Genomic DNA, 24,164 nt, shown 5'->3' with positions numbered 1-24,164 from the left:
TTTTAGAAATAAATAGACAAAACTTATACCATTAAAAATAAACAAAACAAACATGGGTAACAGGGTTGTAAATATCACATACATATTACATCTCTAAATTACATCACTCAATAGCTAGTTGGGACCAAAAGTTTTAGTTTTTTTTTTTATTTCCCAAAAATTAAAGATATATATTTATTCAATGTTTTTAGTTTTTTTTCCTACAATATTTTGGGTAACAGAGTTGAAGCTTAAGATTGACAAATGCAATCAACAAGAGGAAAGGAATAAGGTTGTTTATGTGAAAATTTGGTTATGTGATCCAAATTATGTAACTTTGATCATGCAATAACCAGTGCTACTTTAGTATCATTGAAATGTTTTTATAGTTGTTATAAATATTTTTAATCTGTTTTTATTTTTATATCTTTTTTGTTTTCGAAACAAAAACCTTTGTTTGTCTCAAAAACGTTGATCATCATCCTCAGGTTGTCCATTTAAATATTGCATATTAGTAAATATTATAAGAAATTTGTTTTATATTAATTAATGGGGTTAGATTTGTTTTCAACCCTGTTACCAATATCCGTGGCATGTCTAAATACAGTTTAAAACCTTTTAGAAATAAATAGACAAAACTTATACCATTAAAAATAAACAAAACAAACTAAAAACGATGCAAACATGAGTAACAGGGTTGTAAATATCACTCAAATTACATATTACATCTCTAAATTACATCACTCAATAGCTAGTTGTTGTTGTAGTTTTTGTTATATTTCCCAAAATTTAAAGATAAATATTTATTCAATGTTTTTTTCCTACAATATTTTGGGTAACAGGGTTGAAGGTTAAAGGGGTCCTATTATTTTAATTTAAACTTTTTTAATTTTAGTCAGTGTGTAGTGTGTATGTTTGGGCATAAAAAAGATCTAGAAAGTTACAAATCTCAAAGTCCACTCCAAAGGGAGATATTTCGTTTTTAAAAAATCCCTTTTCAAGAACTACAGCAAATGGCTCGTTTGGACTACAGCGTTTGGTACAAATGCAATCAACAAGAAAAAAGGGATAAGGTTGTTTATGTGAAAATTTGGTTATGTGATCTAAATTATGTAACTTTGATCATGCAATAACCAGTGTTACTTTAGTATCACTGAAATAATATTATAGTTTTTATAAATATTTTGAATCTGTTTTTATTTTTCTATATTTTTTGTTTTCGAAACAAAAACCTTCGTTTGTCTCAAAAACGTTGATCATCATCCTCAGGTTGTCCATTTAAATATTGCATATTAGTAAATATTATAAGTAAATTTGTTTTATATTAATTAATGGGGTTAGATCTGTTTTCAACCCTGTTACCAATATCCGTGGCATGTCTAAATACAGTTTAAAACATTTTAGAAATAAATAGACAAAACTTATAGCATTAAAAAATAAACAAAACAAACTAAAAACGATGCAAACATGAGTAACAGGGTTGTAAATATCACTCAAATTACATATTACATCTCTAAATTACATCACTCAATAGCTAGTTGTTTTTGTTATATTTCCCAAAATTTAAAGATAAATATTTATTCAATGTTTTATTTTCCTACAATATTTTGCATATTAGTAAATATAATAAGATATTTGTTTTATATTAATTAATGGGGTTAGATTTGTTTTCAACCCTGTTACCAATATTCGTGACAAGCGTTGTGGTCTGTCAGACTGTTTCCGCAGGCCGCGCACATGAATCCGCTGCTCATAGAGCGTCTGAATATTTTTGTTGCTGTATTGGCCTTGAACAGTTAAATACACATGCTTATATGTGTCTAAATGCCCGTCTTTGCAAGTATCCTCATAAACACAATCGTTCAGGTCTTAAGAGATAGTAAACAGCTGAGAAAGAAAACACGTGTGTAACAGTATATTGGATCCGGATGTTCGGTTTTAAAGAGGAAGCTGCCTATTTTTCCTCCTGTCTTTCATTCATGTCATTCATGTTAATCAAACAACAGTGAGAGAAAATCGCACCGCTCGACTAAATCACTTTTGTAGCTTAAATACGGAATTTTATTTACACAGTGAAAACTATGCAAACTACCTTTATTTTTAAGAGTGATACATGATATATTGTCATCGTGATATAAAATTACTCATATCATGATACGTGACCCTGCAGCACAAAAGCAGTGTTGAGTCGCTGGGGTATATTTGTAGCAATAGCCAACAATACATTGTATGGGTCAAAATTATACATTTCACTTTTATGCCAAAAATCATTAGGATATTAAGTAAAGATCATGTTCCATGAAGATATTTAGTAAATTTCCTACCGTAAATATAATTAATTTTTTATTAGTAATAATCATTGCTAAGAACTTCATTTGGACAACTTTAAAGATGATTTTCTCAATATTTGGATTGTTTTGCACCCTCAGATTCCAGATTTTCAAATAGTTGTGTCTCATCCAAATATTGTCCTATCCTAACAAACCAAACATCAATGGAAAGCTTATGTATTCAGCTTTCAGATGAAAATTGACCCTTATGACTGGTTTTGTGCTCCAGGGTCACATATGGTTCTTCTATGGCATTACTGTGAAGAACCTTTTAAGCACCTTTTTTTTAAGAGCATAGTTTATAAAAAACAGCTTTATGCACATATTTTGTAAAATTTCTCATCTTAATTCTGTACCGTCAGTTATTTATTTTTGAGCATTGCCTCCTAAAATGTCCCTGATTTTATCCGGGGATTGTTTTGGGAGCGCTGTGGATGTGTTTAGAGGATGACGTTTTCTAGCCCCATATTTATCTCTCCGCGCTTCTCCAGCGGTGACCTGCGAGGGAACTCTTAAAACTGCCAATCGCCTGCAAAAGCTTATTTATTCAGCTTTCAGACGATGCATAAATCTCAATTTCGAAAAATTTACCCTTATGACTGGTTTTGAGGTCCAGGGTCTCACATAAGATTTTGGAGATTTTAAGAACCCATTTTCTAACATATCCAACAAATATGTGTTTTAAATACTTTACATAAACCAACGGGCTACCAAATTGCATTGTATTCATGGAAAGTGCTGTATAAATATTGTCGGTGACATTTAGATTTCAAAACAAGTGATCATTAAATGATGTAAGGGGACAGCTGGTTATGAAACAGACACACATCCACATCCGTGAAGGAATCTGTGTGTTTGCTTGATCTCCGTCCTCGCTGCGGTTCCTTCTCCATCTGCGTGCAACTTATAATGAGAACCAGTGACCTATTTAGTGTTTTGAATAATTAACGATGAGCTTCTGATTTCTTCATATTCAAGGGAGTTATCTCTGCATGACTTGGCAACCAGGTACAGACTTAAAAAGGCCAGCAAAGCTGCAGGCCTCATAAAGCATTAATGCAGCGACAAAGATAACAAACACGGCTTTCTCCTTCGGTTTAATGGGCCAGAGAGCAACGTGATGTAAATACGACAAGAGCTTGAGCCATGTGACAGTCATAAGATGTGTTTGGTTAGGTTGCGTCGTGTTCACCTCGCTGTCTGAAAAGGCTTTTAAATGGCGAGAGATGAAAGCGAGAAAAGCATGAGAGAGCTGAGGACTCTAGAGAAAAATGCTGTTGGACTGGGAAGGACTGGGAAGGACTGGTGTTTCACTTTCCATTAAATCTATTATCTCTGTGCCACCGCGTCTGATTCTGTCAACTGACTGGCTGATTACTGTCAACAGATCACTTTACTGCTACGGCTCCATTATTCCCTCGGGCCTTGAGAGAAACCAGAGAAAAAGGAATCAGAGGTGAGCGACTCGAGCGCGGAGCTTCTGCTTTAAAATCTGCTTCTGAAGTAGATCAGCGAAAAGGAGGCTTTAGCTTGTGTCTCATTAGCTCGCGTGAAACACTTCTGCACAGATACACAGATGAAAATTACGGGAAAACACGCAATTGTGAGCGTGAAAGGGTACAGACATGGGAAAGGAAACGTGAGTGTGGGAGAGAAAGCGAAAGAAAGCCGGGTTGCCAGGTCTAAGCCAGTTGGATTCTATTTAAATTAGAATTCTTAAAAATACATTCCATTTTTCATCTGCAACATATGAGACACTTTTAGAAACACTTGTTGGTATTAATGATCAATGTTTGAAATTATACCTAGAGAAATTTGTATTAAATGTATATAAATTATCCATTTTTGTTTTATATATTTATATTATATAATTTATTTAAGAAATTACATTAATTGTGCTGGCCGTAGTATATATATTCTATATATATATATATATATATATATATATATATATATATATATATTAGTGCTGTCAAACGATTAATCGCATCCAAAATAAAAAATTTTGTTTACATAATATATATGTGTGTACTGTGTATATTTATTATGTATAATATGTTATTTTTATATATTAAATATATTTATATATAATATAAAATATAACAATATGAATATATAAATGTATAAACATACATATTTTCAAAATATATACTGTATGTGTGTGTATTTATATATATGTTTGACAGTACTAATATATAGTATATATATAGGCTGTAGATAAATCAAATTAATTAATTAATTTGCATATTTGGTCAAAACTATTGATGTAATAATTTATGTTTGTAGTATTACTATTATTATTATTATTATTATCATCATCATTCGTATTATTATTATTATTATTATTATCATTAATGCTATTATATTTATGGGACAAATATTTAAAAAATGTAAAACAAAAAAAATACCATTATAATAAAAATTATTATTATTACTATTACGTATTTTATTTTTTAAATAATATGTTCAGTATTTTATTATTAAAAAAACAAAATAAAGTCAAATAAAAATAATTCTCCATACTGTTAGATAGTAAATAATAATAATAATTATCATCATCATTATCATTATTATTAATACTATTATATTTGTGGCATATATAAAAAACATTAAAAACAACAAAAATATAATATAAATTATTATTTTTATTACATATTTTATTGTTTTTTATAATATTTTTCAATATTATGTTCTGCATTCTGAAAATAATAACATCATCAACAACAACAATTATAATAATAATAACTATTACATATTTCATAATAATATACTATTTATAAATCAATATTATTATCATTACATATTACACATGACATATTATGTATTTTATTGCTTTTATTCATAATAATGATAATACTACATGTAATAATTTAATAATTTTATGCTTTTATAAAAAAAAAATAATAATTTAAATCTGGTTATCAGTTCAACATAAAAATAATTATTAGAAATATCTGTCCTAAAAATACTATCATTTGACGTCTAGACAGATGGTGTGAATCTGAGAATCACTCACAGCTCTCGATCTCCAGCGTGCAGTTCTGCTCATCCAGCGGGTATCGCCGCAGGTCCATCATACAGGCCGCGGTGGTGGTGATCCTGAATGCAGAGCAGAGACAGGGGACCGTGGGGATTACACCAGAGACGAGGCCCTCCTCCCTCACATCCACACTGCTGCTCACACATCTGTCTGGATGGATCTTACCATTCTATACATGATTTCTGCTTTTCAATAAAATTGAGATATTCTATCAAATCAATTCTTTAAAGAGGTCTTATTATGCTTTTTCACTTTTTCAACTTTAGTTAGTCTGTAAAGTTACTGTTTGAGCATAAAAAAGCTCAAAGTCCACTTCAAAAGGAGATATTTTATTTAACAGAAATCACTTTTCAAAAACTACAACGAACGTCTCGTTTGGACTACAACGCATATTTTCCGGGATTTGTGATATCACAAATATCGACGAATGGGAGAGACCTGGTTGAGCTGCACTAGAGAAGGCAAAGAGTGTTATCACTATGTCGGAGACACGCTAGCTTTCCCAAGACAGATGAACTTAGAGTGGTTACAATCATCTGGGTTTAAATCGCGCTCAAATTGATTTGATTTTGACGCAATATTTACACTGAAGCAAACAGGCGGCTATGGTAAGGGGCGTGACATTTCCCGACCAGGCGCCGAGTGCTGCCAATCACAGCACACACTGGTCCAGCTAACCGATCACAGCACACACTGGTCCAGCTAACCAATCACAGCACACACTGGTCCAGCTAACCGTTCACAGCACACACTGGTCCAGCTAACCAGCTAACCGATCGCAGCACACACTGGTCCAGCTAACCAGTCACAGCACACACTGGTCCAGCTAACCGATCGCAGCACACACTGGTCCAGCTAACCGATCACAGCGCACACTGGTCCAGCTAACCAGTCACAGCACACACTGGTCCAGCTAACCGATCGCAGCACACACTGGTCCAGCTAACCGATCACAGCGCACACTGGTCCAGCTAACCAGTCACAGCACACACTGGTCCAGCTAACCGATCGCAGCACACACTGGTCCAGCTAACCGATCACAGCGCACACTGGTCCAGCTAACCAGTCACAGCACACACTGGTCCAGCTAACCGATCGCAGCACACACTGGTCCAGCTAACCGATCACAGCGCACACTGGTCCAGCTAACCAGTCACAGCACACACTGGTCCAGCTAACCGATCGCAGCACACACTGGTCCAGCTAACCGATCACAGCGCACACTGGTCCAGCTAACCAGTCACAGCACACACTGGTCCAGCTAACCGATCGCAGCACACACTGGTCCAGCTAACCGATCACAGCGCACACTGGTCCAGCTAACCAGTCACAGCACACACTGGTCCAGCTAACCGATCGCAGCACACACTGGTCCAGCTAACCGATCACAGCGCACACTGGTCCAGCTAACCAGTCACAGCACACACTGGTCCAGCTAACCGATCGCAGCACACACTGGTCCAGCTAACCGATCACAGCGCACACTGGTCCAGCTAACCAGTCACAGCACACACTGGTCCAGCTAACCGATCGCAGCACACACTGGTCCAGCTAACCGATCACAGCGCACACTGGTCCAGCTAACCAGTCACAGCACACACTGGTCCAGCTAACCGATCGCAGCACACACTGGTCCAGCTAACCGATCACAGCGCACACTGGTCCAGCTAACCAGTCACAGCACACACTGGTCCAGCTAACCGATCGCAGCACACACTGGTCCAGCTAACCGATCACAGCGCACACTGGTCCAGCTAACCAGTCACAGCACACACTGGTCCAGCTAACCGATCGCAGCACACACTGGTCCAGCTAACCGATCACAGCACACACTGGCCCAGCTAACCGATCACAGCACACACTGGTCCAGCTAACCAATCACAACACACACTGGCCCAGCTAACCAATCGCAGCACACACTGGCCCAGCTAACCAATCACAGCACACACTGGCCTAGCTAACCAATCACACCACACACTTGCCCAGCTAACCAATCACAACTCACACTGGCCCAGCTAACCAATCACAACACACACTGGCCCAGCTAACCAATCACAGCACATTTCGTATTTCAGAAGGCGGGCCTTCATGTGATACAGGAACTATTCGAGCCGTTCATGCCAGACTGGGGAGAGAGGTGTTGTAATAATGTAAAATATGTGAAAAAGAATGTATTTTTCAAACAACCTAGAATGAGAGCCTGTTCTAGTACACCCCCAAAACAAAATCAAGACTTTGTAAAAGAGCATAATAGGACCCCTTTAAACTATATTCCTGTTGCTCAGACAGTAGAAAACACCAAGGTCAACGGGTTTGATTCCCAGGAAATGCATGAATATAAATTTTACACCTTCAATGCAAAGCAAGTTGTTTTGATGAAAGTATCTGCCAAAGGTAAATAAATGAGCAAGTATTAATCTTAAGATGATCTTGAGTGGACAACCAAGATTATTACCTGAAGACCTGAAAACTGTCTGTCCTTTGGGTCTGACCCAACTGCAGCAGCGAAGCTATTTTCACAGTAAATGAAAACTAGTTTAATAGATGTCTCTGGATTTCATGTGGGTTGTTAAAACTTAATCTAAAAGAACTGCTTAGCTTTAATAAGTCAGTACACAACTCAATTCAAAATCATTTTACTTGAATTCTCCAACGGACATGAGTGCAACTTCACTTCTTTTTCTTTTCTTTTCTTTTTCAGTTTTCAACCTGAACCAAACTGTCTGTAAAAATGATGCTAAAAAAAACAAACAATTTATATGTTTTTACTTTTTGGAAGAAAACTCTTATACTCAAATATACAGTAAAAATAGTACAATTCTGAAATATAATATTTAAAATAACAGTTTTCTATATGAATCTATTTTAAAATGTAATGTATTTCTGTGATGCGCAGCTGTATTTTCAGCATCATTCCTCCAGTCTTCAGTGTCACATGATCTTCAGAAATCAGTATAATATGCTGATCTGCTGCTCGAGAAACATTTCTGATTATTATCAATGTTGAAAACAACTGAGATACATATTATTTTATTTATATATAAATATCCTGAATTAAAAATAACTTCAATATAATAAAGCATTATAAATATAAATATAAACCACTGGAATTTGTATAAATCATTGTATATTTCTACTTGATTTTGTGAATTAGCATCAGTCAATTTCCATCATGATTATTTAGTTAACATTAAAAAGTTGTAGCATTTGGACCAATCAGACACACAACTTTTTGTTATATTTAACAAATAATATCGAACTCCCCATCACCTAACCAAATGGCCAATTACGAGGGTCTATGGACCCTTCCCCCGAAATGCACCTAACACCTCAGAAAAGCAGAACAGGCCTCTGGTTCCATGGTAACCAATGCTGATATCACTGGTTTTATGGCCTAAAAGGAATGCAGGAGATAAACTCCCTCATTTTCCTCATAAGAAAGGCACAAATGCACAGGAGAAACTGACTTTTCTACTAATTAATTCATAGGAAAACTGTCTGTCCTTTGGGTCTGACCCAACTGCAGCAGCGAAGCTATTTTCACAGTAAATGAAAACTAGTTTAATAGATGTCTCTGGACTTCATGTGGGTTGTTAAAACTGTATTTTCAGCATCATTCCTCCAGTCTTCAGTGTCACATGATCTTCAGAAATCAGTATAATATGCTGATCTGCTGCTCGAGAAACATTTCTGATTATTATCAATGTTGAAAACAACTGAGATACATATTATTTTATTTATATATAAATATCCTGAATTAAAAATAACTTCAATATAATAAAGCATTATAAATATAAATATAAACCACTGGAATTTGTATAAATCATTGTATATTTCTACTTGATTTTGTGAATTAGCATCAGTCAATTTCCATCATGATTATTTAGTTAACATTAAAAAGTCATGAACTTGTCACTAACTTTGATTTGATTTAAAGCAGCACTTATTCAATTGGTTTACATTTTTTGCAGTTTTTACCGTATACATGAGTTATGGTTTGTCAGTATAGCGAGAACAAGGCTCATCTTTTTCTTTGTTCACCATTTGGGGTCAGTAAGTTTGTCTTTTGTGAAAGAAATTAATACATTTATTTATCAAGGAATAGCAAAAAAAGTTATGTTTCAATAAATTCTGCTCTTTTTGATTTGATGTAAAGCAGCAATTAAACTTGGGTTGCATTTTTTCCGTAGACAGTTCTGGCTTGTCAGCAATCCTCATCTCTCTCTTGGTTCCCGGTCATAAATCAGCATGCCAAAAACATCAATACTCCCGAGGTTCCTCTGCACCGTCCCACAATCACAATTCCACAGGAAGTGCTGGAAGAACTGGGAGCTCTGGGAAATCAGGAAATTAGGCCAAGATGGCAGAGGTAAAAATTACAGGCTATTTATAGGTCGCTACATCATCAGCAAAAGTCTCAGTGCATTTGAGTGTCTAAGAGATGGCTAGATCAGAGAGTCGTTGGAAAGCTGAGGACAATTCGAGGTGGAGTTGGTCTCTCTCCATTCGTCCATCCCTCCTTCTCGCTCTCTTAACATTGTAAACCCTTTCTCAATCTCTTTCATCTCTGAACCCCCTTTCATCTTCTCCTTCTCTTTCCATCTTCCATCACACAGTACGTCTCTTTTTCTCTATGCTGGCATCTGTTTTCCATATGTCTAAGAACAACTGATTAGACACTACTGTTCAAAAGTCTGGGGTCAATAAGATTATTTTTGAAATAAATTAATGCTTTTATTCACCAAGAACGCATTAAATCGATCAAAAGTGACAGTAAAGACATTTATAATGTTGCAAAATATTGCTATTTCAAATAAATGCTGTTCTTTTGAACTTTCTGCTCATCTGTGAATCCTGAAAAATAAAATGTATCACGGTTTCCTCAAAAATATTGTGCTGCACAACTGTTTTCAACATTGATAATAATCAGAAATGTTTCTTGAGCAGCAAATCAGTATATTAGAATGATTTCTGAAGATCATGTGACACTGAAGACTGGAGTAATGATGCTGAAAATTCATTATTTTTAAATTGTAATAATATTTCACTGTTTTTACTGTAGTGTTGATAAAATATGCAGCCCTGGTGAGCAGAAGAGACTTCTTTCAAACATATATATTATTATAATATATATAATGTTATATATATTCTGTTTGAAGAAAATATATAATATGTAATTTCTGTTTGAAGTTTTAATGCTTTTGAATTAAAACTTGTAATAATTAACGTTATTTCATCAATTATTTTGTCTCGTTGTGGACTTGCTTCATACAATTATAATAGGTGCTACTAGACTTTTCCTTTAAGCACACATTATATCTGACAGCCAAAATTATTAATATGATATAAAAGGACAAAAAAATATATACCTGGATGTGTTTTTTTGTCAGAGTGGGCTAATATGATTTCTTTGTCAGGTGTTACAATTGCCCACAACCATTGCAAACACTCTGATTCCTATTAAATATGATATTACGATCTAGTCTTTCTCATTATAAGTTATTTATTGCCAAAGACACGTTTAGTTTACTGAAAGATGGTAGGTATATTTGTAGTAGTCCGTGAGTTAGGAAGAAAAACGTAAAAAAGATTTTGCCCCCAGTCTCTCTTACTCATCTTTCCATTTCTCTGCTCCCCGTCTCACTGTGACCTGCTGCTTACTGCTTGATTTGTATCCGCTTGAAGAGGGCTTGGCTCAATATATTAAGAGCAGAAGGAAGCTAGGCCTGACCCCCACCGGTTTAGTGCCGCTTAACGCCTCTGGCAGCTTGTATCAGCTTGAAAAGGGTCTGAGGAATAAAAGTCGGAGCTGTTTACTCTACAGTGCCGTTAGACTGCTACTTCCCAGCATTGAAACCCACCAACGCTGAGATCTTCTCATCCACATGCATTCAAGAGCGTTCTTTTTACCAGCACACTAGACTTCATCTACCCATCTATCACCGGCGGGCCGCAGAGCTACGGTTTCCCCCGCGCACCGCACAGGTTCATGTAAGGGTTGGGTACAGACCCCAAGGCAGCATGTGTACCTTTATTCCAAACGACCTTGTTTACTAAGGCTTGTGCTGCAACACACCACGCAGGGGTCTGACTGAATTACATTATGAGGGTGGCGAGAGGACGAGCTGAAAACACAGCAGCCAAAATGGTAGTCCTGAATTGGATCAAAGATTTCGCACACTTAACTAGATTTTTTTTTTTTCAACCCTCTGGTGCTGTTCGATCATTCTTGACAGAAAAATTTAGTTTTTTTTGTCATCTGAGTGGTATGAAACTTTTTTTGGGAAAGGGTTTTGGCACAAAAAAATTAAATGGTCTTGCAAAAAATTATCACATTGGAAATGATTGGGAAGCGAATCTCAACTAGTGGAAATGTTTGGTACTGCATCCAAACTAAATCTTACTGGAAGCTCATTTTTTGAGATGTCAACCTCAAATTTGGAACATAACTTCCTTAGATGTATGGACTTGACTTTCATGCAGGTTTAGAGTAAAACATATTTTTGAAAATATATAATTCATATAAAATTTTACATTTTTTGTGCATTTTTCATAATAATAAACTCAAAGTAATATAATTTTTTTAAGTGTCACTTTTAATTTTTTTCACTTCAAGAATTATCTGTATAATCCAAGTATAATCCTTTAACAAGATAAATCAGCAAGATTTACACTAGTTTAAGTTGGAAATTCCATTATCAGGTTTATGCTGAAAAACAGGTAATAAATGGATTATAACTATTCCATAAATATAAATTAGTACCATAAATTCCGCTAAAAATACAAAACATTAAATAAAAAGTAAACTAAAATCTGTCATTTTTGACCATCATGCATACAACAGAGAGTTAAAAGTATAGCAACTAGTTTCGATGGTGAAAAATGGTCTCTATATGAAAATTGGCTTGGTGACATCATCAGATGTGGAAAGTCATTTGAGTGCACATACATATAATGTGCACATACGGACTAGGAATGTGCATCAAGAAAGTGTTTCTGAAAAGCATAGCATTAAAAGCACCAAGGTCATGGGTTTGAATCAAAGATTTCGCACACTTAACTAGATTTATTTTATTTTTTTCAACCCTCTGGTGCTGTTCGATCATTCTTGACAGAAAAATTTTGTTTTTTTTTGTCATCTGAGTGGTATGAAACTTTTTTTGGGAAAGGGTTTTGGCACAAAAAAATTAAATGGTCTTGCAAAAAATTATCACATTGGAAATGATTGGGAAGCTAATCTCAACTAGTGGAAATGTTTGGTACTGCATCCAAACTAAATCTTACTGGAAGCTCATTTTTTGAGATGTCAACCTCAAATTTGGAACATAACTTCCTTAGATGTATGGACTTGACTTTCATGCAGGTTTAGAGTAAAACATATTTTTGAAAATATATAATTCATATAAAATTTTACATTTTTTGTGCATTTTTCATAATAATAAACTCAAAGTAATATAATTTTTTTAAGTGTCACTTTTAATTTTTTTCACTTCAAGAATTATCTGTATAATCCAAGTATAATCCTTTAACAAGATAAATCAGCAAGATTTACACTAGTTTAAGTTGGAAATTCCATTATCAGGTTTATGCTGAAAAACAGGTAATAAATGGATTATAACTATTCCATAAATATAAATTAGTACCATAAATTCCGCTAAAAATACAAAACATTAAATAAAAAGTAAACTAAAATCTGTCATTTTTGACCATCATGAATACAACAGAGAGTTAAAAGTATAGCAACTAGTTTCGATGGTGAAAAATGGTCTCTATATGAATATTGGCTTGGTGACATCATCAGATGTGGAAAGTCATTTGAGTGCACATACATATAATGTGCACATACGGACTAGGAATGTGCATCAAGAAAGTGTTTCTGAAAAGCATAGCATTAAAAGCACCAAGGTCATGGGTTTGTTTCCCAGGGAATGAATGAACTAATAAAATGCGTACTTTGAAAAGAATGTAAATAAAAGCATGTGCCAAATGCAACATATCTTAAATTAAATCAAAAATGAAAATTAAATCAATGTGCACATACACACTAGAAATGTGCATTAAAAAAGTATAAAGCATAGCATTAAAAACACCAAGATCATTTGCTCAGTTTCCATGGAAGGCATGAACTGATATAATGTGTATAACTTGCTTTGGATAAAAGCGCGTGCCAAATGCAAAAAAACAGTAAATGAAATCAAGCCAATTTAGAGTTCATGTTGAATTTAACCACCAAAGATGTGTTTTTAAAAACATAAATTTGCAGAATTAAAAAAAGAACAGAGGCAGAGAAAGCATCCACTGTAAATGAGAGGGTAAACAGAAGACCTCTTCTTCTCTCAGTCACTATGTCTAGTAATTTAGATTTGCTTAAGTCTATTATTTCCTAAATTAGTCAACTGCATTTAGACAGAAGTGGCCCTAACTGCACTGTAACACTTTTTAATTGGGCCTAGTACATAGCCTTGTTGAACACCTCATAACGTGTGCTTACTGAGTTATGCTGTGTGCTAAAATGCTGTGAATGTGATACATCACAACACAATAAGCTGATCACAGCTAAAACTATACGTGAAATATTGGTTTAATTCAGACAGATGACATTTTGTTTACATTTAGACAAATGAGTCAGACACTAGTCTCAGTCTCAAAAGTACACATTGCACACAAAAGCAGAAGGCACTTTTTTGATCTGGCAAGTTTTACTACAAATAATATGGTTAAACTATGGTTTGTGTAGTAAAACCATAGTTCATTTGTGGTTACCATGGTTTAACTACAACAACCAAGTTTCTTATGGTAGTACAACCATGGTTAATTTTCATAAGAGTTGAATGATACTACATTTTTGTTTGAAGCATTCATTAGCAAATAAAATATATCTAAAAAAATAAATAGGTATGACTTTGTCAGTCCTTTGTTTAAGTGGTTGACTCTTGTCCAGAATAAGTAGCTATATGAATCAGCTACTTTAGAGTTGATTTTAGAGTGCTCAAAATCAACATGCACACTATGCATCAAAGAAAGTTTCTTGTATCTTTAAAAGCTCCAACCATTGAAATTTGAATTTGAAACTAAATGAATATGAAAATGTCTTTGGTATAATAATAGAAAATGTTTTGACATAAAAGTCCAATAAAACAAGGACAACACAGACTGCTAAGCCATAGCATGATTCACTTGTTGTATTATGACTCAGAAACTGTATTTAAGCCTGTGTATTTTCATCTCCTGGCCAGCGTCCATGTTATTGGTTGAAGTCTTTTAGGAGCAAGATAATCAGATCTACCTGCCTGTGCTAAATTGTCAGACTGGGCTCTCACAGACAGCTATAGAAGAGCGCTGTTATTTTCTTCTTCTCCTGGTAATTGAGGAACATGCTTTGGCAGGCTTAGTGGAGCAGGGCACCCAAGAATCACAGACAACACACCCCAACTCATCACAAACACACATTCCCATTTACAAAACCCAGAAAGCCCATCTTCCAACACGCTTTTGTGTCAAACTGCAACAGAGCACAGATTCACACTAAATTTCAGATGTCACAAAAGAGAACGCTCTATTACTGCCTCCTCAACACATGCTCACACACACACACACACACACATGCGGCCGCAGCCGGCTCTGTCTCACATGCGAAGGTCTCCATTGACAAAGTAGCGCGATGGTAGTCCCGAAAGTCATGTTCTGCAGGCCAGGTCACGGCACTCTCACACATTCCCATCAATGTTTCATCATGTGCATTTAGTGTTTCTGCACACAGTTTCCCCTTTTGGGTTATGTAAAAATAGCTTATGTAATTGGGCACTTACATAATGAAGCGTTATAAATTATATTTATTGATTTTGGTCGCCTTAACAACAGTGAATTATCTGCTGCAATGCAGATTTTTAATTTTTAAGCGCTCTTCTGATAAGGTAAAATGCGTACTTTGAAAAGAATGTAAATAAAAGCATGTGCCAAATGCAACATATCTTAAATTAAATCAAAAATGAAAATTAAATCAATGTGCACATACACACTAGAAATGTGCATTAAAAAAGTATAAAGCATAGCATTAAAAACACCAAGATCATTTGCTCAGTTTCCATGGAAGGCATGAACTGATATAATGTGTATAACTTGCTTTGGATAAAAGCGCGTGCCAAATGCAAAAAAACAGTAAATGAAATCAAGCCAATTTAGAGTTCATGTTGAATTTAACCACCAAAGATGTGTTTTTAAAAACATAAATTTGCAGAATTAAAAAAAGAACAGAGGCAGAGAAAGCATGTGTCACATAAAGATCAGAGCATTTACTTTTATAATACTTTAATATATATATATTTTTTGTGATCCCGCTAAGCCACCATTAATAGTATCAGACTTAAATGTGTGAGAGAAGGACATGGTATTGAATTTTGCCACCACTTCAGAAATGCCTCTCCTATTTGAGTTTTTTCTGTTGCCGCTGGTATATTCACCTACCTTTACACAGATAGATAGCACAGGAATGTGTGATTATACAAAATACAATAATGCCAGCTATAAATAGAAGCTGTCCTATTCTGCCCTTAGACATCTTCAAGTTGCTGGAAAAAATAGCACCAGCCAATGCACTTCACCTCCATATAATAGGCAACCTTTTCTGTAAATGAGAATTAATGATCATGTCTCCGTTTTATTGTGTGGCTCATCCACTGTAAATGAGAGGGTAAACAGAAGACCTCTTCTTCTCTCAGTCACTATGTCTAGTAATTTAGATTTGCTTAAGTCTATTATTTCCTAAATTAGTCAACTGCATTTAGACAGAAGTGGCCCTAACTGCACTGTAACACTTTTTAATTGGGCCTAGTACATAGCCTTGTTGAACACCTCATAACGTGTGCTTACTGAGTTATGCTGTGTGCTAAAATGCTGTGAATGTGATACATCACAACACAATAAGCTGATCACAGCTAAAACTATACGTGAAATATTGGTTTAATTCAGACAGATGACATTTTGTTTACATTTAGACAAATGAGTCAGACACTAGTCTCAGTCTCAAAAGTACACATTGCACACAAAAGCAGAAGGCACTTTTTTGATCTGGCAAGTTTTACTACAAATAATATGGTTAAACTATGGTTTGTGTAGTAAAACCATAGTTCATTTGTGGTTACCATGGTTTAACTACAACAACCAAGTTTCTTATGGTAGTACAACCATGGTTAATTTTCATAAGAGTTGAATGATACTACATTTTTGTTTGAAGCATTCATTAGCAAATAAAATATATCTAAAAAAATAAATAGGTATGACTTTGTCAGTCCTTTGTTTAAGTGGTTGACTCTTGTCCAGAATAAGTAGCTATATGAATCAGCTACTTTAGAGTTGATTTTAGAGTGCTCAAAATCAACATGCACACTATGCATCAAAGAAAGTTTCTTGTATCTTTAAAAGCTCCAACCATTGAAATTTGAATTTGAAACTAAATGAATATGAAAATGTCTTTGGTATAATAATAGAAAATGTTTTGACATAAAAGTCCAATAAAACAAGGACAACACAGACTGCTAAGCCATAGCATGATTCACTTGTTGTATTATGACTCAGAAACTGTATTTAAGCCTGTGTATTTTCATCTCCTGGCCAGCGTCCATGTTATTGGTTGAAGTCTTTTAGGAGCAAGATAATCAGATCTACCTGCCTGTGCTAAATTGTCAGACTGGGCTCTCACAGACAGCTATAGAAGAGCGCAGTTATTTTCTTCTTCTCCTGGTAATTGAGGAACATGCTTTGGCAGGCTTAGTGGAGCAGGGCACCCAAGGAACACGGACAACACACCCCAACTCATCACAAACACACATTCCCATTTACAAAACCCAGAAAGCCCATCTTCCAACACGCTTTTGTGTCAAACTGCAACAGAGCACAGATTCACACTAAATTTCAGATGTCACAAAAGAGAACGCTCTATTACTGCCTCCTCAACACATGCTCACACACACACACACACACACATGCGGCCGCAGCCGGCTCTGTCTCACATGCGAAGGTCTCCATTGACAAAGTAGCGCGATGGTAGTCCCGAAAGTCATGTTCTGCAGGCCAGGTCACGGCACTCTCACACATTCCCATCAATGTTTCATCATGTGCATTTAGTGTTTCTGCACACAGTTTCCCCTTTTGGGTTATGTAAAAATAGCTTATGTAATTGGGCACTTACATAATGAAGCGTTATAAATTATATTTATTGATTTTGGTCGCCTTAACAACAGTGAATTATCTGCTGCAATGCAGATTTTTAATTTTTAAGCGCTCTTCTGATAAGGACACTGCTGTCAGGCTGAGGAACGGCAAGCACAATGCACAGCTTTGGAATTAGCAACAACAATTTCATCCCTTCTAAACATAGACAGCGATGTTGAGTCATTTACACCGGAATAATGCATCAGCAGCCAGGGAAAATAAAAACAGGCCTCTGAACACGTCGTGAACGCGTTGTGTGTGGGTGGTTTGCAAATAGTTTGCATGGACAGAATGATGAGAGGAGTCAAACGTGATTACAGGTCGATAACGACAATGGCGATGACCTCAACGGACGTACCTTAATCCGTAGAGCACGGTGCCGTCGGGATGCAGGCGTATCATTCGGTTCTTGACTGTCACTCCGTGAACGAAGGATTTCTTATCGTTGAGGAAGTAGGTATCGGGCACCCACAGCTGGTCAGCCACGCGGTTATCCAAGGTTAGATTCAGAGGGATCTCTGTGTACGACAAGCGCTTGTCTCGCCAAGCCTGCTGGAAATACATGGTCAGGGTGTAGTCCTAAAAAAAAGAGGAAAGTTAGGGGAAGATGAGATCATGAAGGCTACTGAGAAAATACAACATTCTTCCCACAGATGAAAAAAGTATCTCTCTTTGTTCTCTCTCTGTATTTCCCACATCTCTTCCATCTTTATTTGACCCTCTAACTCTAGCACTCTCTATTCTAATTCTATTCTTTAAAAAAAAAAACTTGTTCCTTTTAGACTTGCACTCTATTCATTTACTAACTGCTAACTGCATTGACACTAGCTTCTCTAATCTTTTTGTATTCTATCTATCTGTTTTCTTTTTATTTATTATATAATTGAAAAACCCTTGCTACGTGTGCTGCGTTAAACTAACTGAGACTTGTTATAGCACTTGTATATCATTGCTCTCTTGTTGATTTTGATTGCTTCTATTGTCCTCATTTGTAAGTCGCTTTGGATAAAACATCTGCTAAATGACTAAATGTATTTGGGTTTTAGTTTTATGTTCAATTTGATGTTTCCAGGTATTTAAAGAAATATGGGCATGTACTTTACAATACGAACATGTAACCAACACTATAATATTTTTAGATGTTTACACCAATATTTAATATTAATAAGACTGACGTTAATATTTAAACTAAACTGTGATTAATATTTAAGTATTTAATATTAATATGTAAAATCACACTGTAAAAAGTGGCAACCTTTAAGGAGCCCTTTCCACCTGATATATACTTTGAATATGTTGAGGTCTTTTTTATGTATTTAAAATAAATGTCTGCTCACCAATAACGTGTTTATTTGATCAGAAATACAGAAAAACAGTAATATTATATAATGTTATTTAACTATAAAATAACAATTTTCTATACATTTAAAAAATACTTTCACATGCTGTTTAATAAATATTTCTTATTATAATCGATGTTGAAAACAGTTGTGCTGCTTAATATTTTTGTGGAAAATTAGACATTTATTTTTCAGTATTCTTTAAATAAACAAACATTTGGTAACATTACGGTCACTTTTGATCAATTTCACACATGCTTGCAGATTAATAAATTACATCTGAAATGTAAATAAGATTAATTTAAATGTAAATGATAACTTAAAATTTAAATTAATTTAAATTAAAATAAAAACATTTATTTGAATTAATTCATAAATTTAGATGAAGCAAGTTGTGTTTATTTAATCATTTTTAGTCCCAAGTCACATGATCAAAGCCTCATCAAGCTTATAAAATAAGAACTAATAATACAGCATCAAGAACATATATTGTCTCTTTGATTAGTTACTACTAACTCTTATTGAGCTGCTTTTATTAACACTCGCCATCTTTCAGATCATTAGTCAACAAATCCTCGTTAAACACTGCAGGTGGTGGCAGGCTTGCAGATGCACCTTTTAATTTAACCCAGCTGCGTGCTCACTAAAAACCTCCTCGCTCACAAATCACTCTGTGTTTCGAGTCATTACAAGTTCATTTCGATTCGGATGTGACCACAAGTGATGATGTCCGAGTGTGTGAGATGTTTGCTCTGTAATTAGCCCATCCGTTTGACACATTATGTTGAGGAGCTGCGATCGTGATAGGCTGTTATTGTCCCACTGACAGGCTAATCAGCCAATCACAGTGAAGCATAATGTCACTGCCGAACACTATTACACTCTTAAAAATTAAAAGTGCTTCACGATGCCATAGAAGAACCAGTTTGTCTGAGTGGTTCCATAAAGAACCTTTAACATCTGAAGAACCTTTCTGTTTCTTTGTGGCGAAAGAATGTTTTTCAGATTATAAAAAGGTAAGAAAGAGATGGTCTTTGACGACCGAACGGTTCTTTGTGGAACAAATATGTGACCCTGGAGCACAAAAGCAGTCATAAGTCGCACAGGTATATTTGTAGAGATATACAATACATTGTATGGGTCAAAATTATTGATTTTTCTTTTATGCCAAAAATCATTAGGATATTAAGTAAAGATCATGTTCCATGAAGATATTTTGTAAATTTCCTACCGTAAATATATCAAAACTTAATTTTTGATTAGTAATATGCATTGCTGAGAACTTCATTTGAACAACTTTAAAGATGATTTTCTCAATATTTAGATTTTTTTGCACCCTCAGATTCCAGATTTTCAAATAGTTGTATCTCAGCCAAATATTGTCCTGTCCTAACAAACCATACATCAATGGAAAGCTTTATTCAGCTTTCAGATGATGCATAAATATCAATTTCAAAAAATTGACCCTTATGACTGGTTTTGTGCTCCAGGGTCACATATGGTTCTTCTATGGCATTGCTGTGAATAACCTTTTAAGCACCTTTATTTTTAAGAGCATAGTTTATAAAAAACAGCTTTATGCTCATAATTTGTAAAATTTCTCATCTTAATTCTGTACCGTCAGTTATTTATTTTTGAGCGTTGCCTCCTGGGATAAAATGCCCCTGATTTTATCCGGGGATTGTTTCGGGAGCGCTGTGGATGTGTTTAGAGGATGACGGTTTCTAGCCCCATATTTATCTCTCCGCGCTTCTCCAGCGGTGACCTGCGAGGGAACTCTTAAAACTGCCAATCGCCTTCTGCCAAAAATAACCAGCACACTTGATAAAGTTGCTCTCAGGCATTAAAGGACCAAACCTCCCTCTGATTCAAAAGCCGATGGAAGAACCAGCTGTGACTCACACTGTCCTGCATGTGCACATTCACATGGCAGCATGAGCAAACACACGCTAAACACACCTGAACACACACACACACGCCCCAGTTCTCCATGACAGATCCCATACACAAATATAACCCCACTACTGCACTACTACTTGTTTTTGCACCACAGTTCTGTCACTGAAAACTGATTCTGTAGACTGATAAGAATCCAAATTATTGATAACCAAGGTAAGACAAAATTTTGGGATCAGTAAGACTTGTAATGTTTTTTAAAGAAGTCTCTTCTGCTCATCAAGGCTGCATCTGATGCCTCAGGCGACAGAGTCCCTTCAGCACTCTTAAAGGGACAGTTCACCCAAAAATAAAAATGTACTCACTCTTAGGCCATTCAAGATGTATGTGGCTTTTTGTTCTTCAGTAGAAGAGTAAAGAAGATTGTTAGCTGAAATCATGGTTGTTGGTGGTTCTTTAAATTCAAGTCAATGGCTATTGCCACTTTGAAAGTAAAAAAAAAAGCATAGCAAGGAACACAAAATGAATCCCTGTGGCTCCTGATGATATATTGAGGTCTTATGAAGCGAAACAATCGGTCTGTGCAAGAAACTGAACATTATTACCTGTAATGCAGAGTCTCAGACGGGCGACAGAGTCCCTTCAGCACTCTTAAAGGGACAGTTCACCCAAAAATAAAAATGTACTCACTCTTAGGCCATTCAAGATGTATGTGGCTTTTTGTTTTTCAGTAGAAGAGTAAAGAAGATTGTTAGCTGAAATCATGGTTGTTGGTGGTTCTTTAAATTCAAGTCAATGGCTATTGCCACTTTGAAAGTAAAAAAAAAAGCATAGCAAGGAACACAAAATGAATCCCTGTTGCTCCTGATGATATATTGAGGTCTTATGAAGCGAAACAATCGGTCTGTGCAAGAAACGGAACATTATTACCTGTAATGCAGAGTCTCAGACAAACGGTCCATAGTGATGTCCGGTTCACGAGCGAATCATTCTTTTGAACCGACTCTTTTTAGTGAATTTGATCCAATTTACCAAATCGGACTGAAGCATCTGAAGTTACTCGCTTCAAAACTTGCTTTCAGACGCCTGACAGTCACTCCGACTCAAAATGAGCCATGTCTGACTTACTTTCTGCTGTGCAACTAAACTGTTTAGTTACCAATCTTTTTCAAAACATCTTTGGTGTTCAGTGTTGGGAAGTAACTAGTTACATGTAACTAAATTACATAATTTAATTACAAAATAAATGTAACTGTAATCAGTTACTGAGAATAAATGTGTAATTAAATTACTTATGAAAATGTTAATGATTACAAAGAGGGTTACATCTGAATTTTTCACACACATGCACAAACAGATTTAGTGGATTTCTTTCATAAATTGCAGTGGCTGCTCTAAAATATGAGACACCAATGTTTCAGGAGTTTGGGACACATGACTGTTTCGATAACTGTTTTATTTCCTATTTGGTTTTATGCATATGCTCTATTTTTTAAGATTAACAGTTTTTTTGCCAGTGTTTTCTGTTAAAACTAAGCAACTATTTCATTTCAATATCAGCATCATAGCTATTAAACTATTTCTTGTTATGATTTGAAACCTGTATTTAACCTCAGAATGATCTCAAAGTCAAACAAAGTGCTAAAGTCTGATTTTGTGGTGGCTGTGCTTTAAAATTAAATGATTATAATCTTAATTCAAGTGAAGAAGTCTTGAGTTCTACTGTAAGGCAAACCCAGCCAGATTTACATGTCTGAAAATTAGACATTTAGAAAAGTGATCAAAAAGTAATCAAATGTAATCAGTTACATTAATAGAGTAATTGAAATAGTTACACTACTTGTTACATTTTAGACAGGGTAACTTGTAATCTGTAACCTATAACATTTCCAAAGTAACCTTTTCAACACTGTTAGTGTTCCACATAAGAAAGTAAGTCATAGAGGTTTGGACTGACATGAGGATGATGATATCTGCTCACTGAGAATAAATTCCAAATAGAATTTAAAAATATATAAAGACTGTATTTCACTAAAGTGATATAAAAAAAAAATAAATAAACATTAGTCACCCTCATGTCGTTCTAAACCTCTATCACTTAAAGTGCGTTCCATTCGACCGAAAGTGAACTGCAAAGTGGACTTCACATATAGTCCATCATCTTAAGTGCGATTCCAGTCTGGAGGGAGCGAACATGTTCAGTTCAAAGGGCATAGAGAATAAGAGTACATCGATACATCACTTCACAGCAAGTGGAGAAGGAAATTCACCCAGCAGTCAATGTGCAGCACTCCAGTACATAGCTTGACTGAAATAAACAAAATAAAATGATTTGAGGCTTCAGCATTTTGATTGAGTTTAATTAGTCCCAGGTGTGATTTATACTTGCGTGTTGGCGGGTATAAAGTGCAATGGTTAAATAAGATAAAATACACATCTAATATTTCATAATTAAATTTATTTTATTATTAAACAACGCAACAGACATTTATCACCCAGTTTAGCAGTGTCAAATATGACACTTTGTATGCATTAAATGAATAACACATGAATATGTTACATACAGATATATATGTTAAAGGGGTCATATGATGCTTTATTTAAAGATCATTATTTTCTTTAAATGAAAGTATGGTAACATATTACATCTGTGAATTTACTGAATTAACTCATTTTGTCAACTTCAACAGATATCCCTTGCTGAAGAAACAGGGAGCAGAGAGTAGTGAACACTGCATAGGGAGCCTGTCAATTGGAACCCAACTTTGCTTTCCTTCGAGGGAAACTAAACGAGACGTTTTGAAGAATATTCATGCTGCTCGCAAGCATAAAATGAAAACGGATGGGAACCAGGAGCTTTTAAGCTAGAAAAAGAAAATTAAAAAAAGCACCTTAAAAGTGATCCTTGTGCCCTATATTTAATGAAAATAAACAATAGTTTTGTGTGACATGAAAAACAAAAGTCACTAAAATACAGACCTCAAAACTCATTCACATTTGGGTCCAGTGTTGGGGTAACGCATTACAATTAAAGCGAGTTATGTAATCAGATTACTTTTTTCAAGTAACTAGTAAATTAAAACATTACCTTTTAAATTTACAACTAAATATCTAAGTTACTTTCTCAAATAAATAACGCAGTTATTCACTGATACCTCTCCTGTCCCCATGTTGAGAGGGACAAAAAGTTACACAAAAGCAACGCAATGCATTACTTTACCATTAAAAAGTAGCTATGTAATGCATTACTTTTAAAAGTAACTTTCCCCAACACTGGTTATAACAGGTTTGACATCAGTGACATCAAATGTCATTGTTTGTTGTGCATTTCATGGATACAATAAGCCAGATTTGATGGATAAATGGAAA

The 24,164-nt window shown here is 35.2% G+C and overlaps 1 protein-coding gene across 2 annotated transcripts in view; it reads right to left on the bottom strand.

The window, feature by feature from the left end:
• gabrb2a (gamma-aminobutyric acid type A receptor subunit beta2a) overlaps positions 1-24,164 on the bottom strand; it is a 54,764-nt gene that overhangs the window by 16,485 nt on the left and 14,115 nt on the right. For both annotated transcript variants that reach the window (XM_016237294.1, XM_016237293.1), the window contains exons 4-5: positions 17,918-18,138; positions 5,326-5,408 (exon numbers count right to left, since the gene is read on the bottom strand). In XM_016237294.1, the coding sequence (XP_016092780.1) occupies positions 5,326-5,408; positions 17,918-18,138 (304 nt within the window). The remainder of the gene's footprint in view (positions 1-5,325; positions 5,409-17,917; positions 18,139-24,164) is intronic.

The sequence above is a fragment of the Sinocyclocheilus grahami genome, unplaced genomic scaffold (genome assembly GCF_001515645.1).
Source record: "Sinocyclocheilus grahami isolate Dianchi unplaced genomic scaffold, SAMN03320097.WGS_v1.1 scaffold510.1, whole genome shotgun sequence".
Classification (NCBI taxonomy): Eukaryota; Metazoa; Chordata; class Actinopteri; order Cypriniformes; family Cyprinidae; genus Sinocyclocheilus; species Sinocyclocheilus grahami.
Note: the sequence above shows the minus strand (reverse complement) of the source record. Positions and strands in the feature narration are given on the sequence as shown.